Source organism: Aplysia californica, unplaced genomic scaffold (assembly GCF_000002075.1).
Source record: "Aplysia californica isolate F4 #8 unplaced genomic scaffold, AplCal3.0 scaffold00152, whole genome shotgun sequence".
NCBI classification, from domain to species: Eukaryota; Metazoa; Mollusca; class Gastropoda; order Aplysiida; family Aplysiidae; genus Aplysia; species Aplysia californica.
Genome location: NW_004797422.1, coordinates 1098470 through 1100420, shown reverse-complemented (window position 1 = coordinate 1100420; position 1951 = coordinate 1098470). Strand labels below are relative to the sequence as shown.

The 1951-nt window shown below is 39.5% G+C and overlaps 1 protein-coding gene across 1 annotated transcript in view; it reads right to left on the bottom strand.

The window, feature by feature from the left end:
* Window positions 1-1951, bottom strand: part of LOC101846070 — a gene marked incomplete at its 5' end in the record, with an annotated part of 20461 nt that overhangs the window by 10008 nt on the left and 8502 nt on the right. Inside the window, 1 exon segment of the mRNA XM_005097345.2 lies at window positions 691-846. Coding sequence (XP_005097402.2) covers window positions 691-846 — 156 coding nt within the window.

Below are 1951 nucleotides of genomic sequence, written 5' to 3'. Positions count from 1 at the left end.
TGTGTGTGTGTGTGTGTGTGTGTGTGTGTGTGTGTGTGTGTGTGCATGCGTGTGTGCTACGTACTCTTCAGAAACCACCCAAATATATTCATGTTTTTGTGTATGGATTTCTTAATCTGTATGTGTCTCATGTGTTTTATAAATGATGAACAGCAACGCGGTACCAGCAATACTGCAGTGAGCTTGCAAATACCAAAAAACAAGCCATAATAATGGGGACATGCAAGAGAATTGGGTTTATGAAAAGTTTACGATATGAACAACACCAAACTAAGCTAGAGGGGTAGCTTTGGCAAATAGTACAACGGAATTGACTACGGATAGGATGGTACACGTAGCTAGAAAGGATAGCTCAGCAAACGATAATGACCTCTAATCCTACTCTGAAATAATAATATATCATTATGTTGGGTACACAGACATTAACAGGGCATGCAATATGTACGGTACATCGTTGAACACAATTAAAAAGAGTACATAAATCTGCGGTCTTTTTGCCACTTACACACACCATGTCTGGTTCGAGATGTTTGTCCAACTACATTTCTTCTTCTTCCCTACAACCCCCCCCCCTCCCCATTTAAAAAAAAATCCTTCCTGACTCACAGCTCTGTAACGTTTCACTTTTGTGACTACATTATTATTATTCTGTTTCTGTATAAGTCGTTGTCTAGCAAGTCTTTCGCCTACCTTGATCTTCAGCCTGGGCACAACCTCCTCAAGCGGCGTTGACTTTGCCATGGTTCCTGCCACATTGAACGACGTGTTCTCTTGATCCAGAGCTTCCTTCTTGGCCACTTCATTGATCTCATCTCTCTTCATGGCAAGCAGCTCTTTGTGGATCACCTTCGAGAGAAAGAGAGAGAGAGAGGAGTGCACTATTACGATACCTTAGAGTCACAAAGCTTTATCTGGCAATTTTGGCCGTTTTGAGGTACAAAGTCCATGAGGTCAGAAACCAAATTGTTCTCTCTACTCGAGCAAAACTGTAAGATTATTCGGAGTCGTCATCGGGTTATTCAAAGAATTTCATTTGAAAAAGCTTGACATGTGAAACTCCAATTTGTAACGTTAAATTTCTCAAAACAAGGTACTGAGCAGAAAGAACTATGTAATTCTGAGGAAGCAAAAAATCTCATATAGTGTCATACTGGACTACTGAAAATATGGCACAGGTTCGAACCCACAATCATTCTGAACTTGGGATGTTTTGGGGAGTTTTCAGTGCTCTCCACCCAATTGGCTCGGTCCGATATCACAGATGGACGCAAAATTCGGATTTTGCCTCTTCAGTAGCGTAACAGTGATGAAAGGGGCGTTAAACGTATACAATTTCGCAATTTCGCCCGGAGGGAAGGGTTTTGGAAGCTTAAAGAGTGGTTTTAGGGTCTGGTGATTATTTTAGAAAAGTCCAACTCTCTGCAAGACGCATAAATGACATTTCGAAAGGGAAACAGGGAGTGCGATTGGGGTAGGTGGAGGGGTGACTAGACTAAAGGAGAAAAAAATTCGGAGAAAGGAATACCAAAAATAAAATAACAGGAAATTTAGGAAAGCAAACAGCATCCTACATGTCCGTTGACCTCCACCGTCCAATGTACCTTTTTATGAATAAGAAGATTATGAACCATGTATGTGTACGCTTACAAATTTAAGGGAGGAAAATGTTTCATATATATTCAAAATATTATATTTTATGATTATATGGGATGAACCAGAGAAGTAACGTTAGTTTTCAGTAGGCTAATAATAACAAAGGAAACACTGTGTTGTTGCTTTTTTCCACGTGGAAAAAAAAGAAGTTTTAAGGTAACCTGTAAAATTTATTTGTTTCATCCTTGATATAAACAAAATTTCTGGGCTTTATTTGTTTCATTAAATAAAAGAAAATTGCTTTCATCCTTGTTCACTCTCCTTACAAACACCGTTTCTTGAGGGGTGTGTGTGGGGG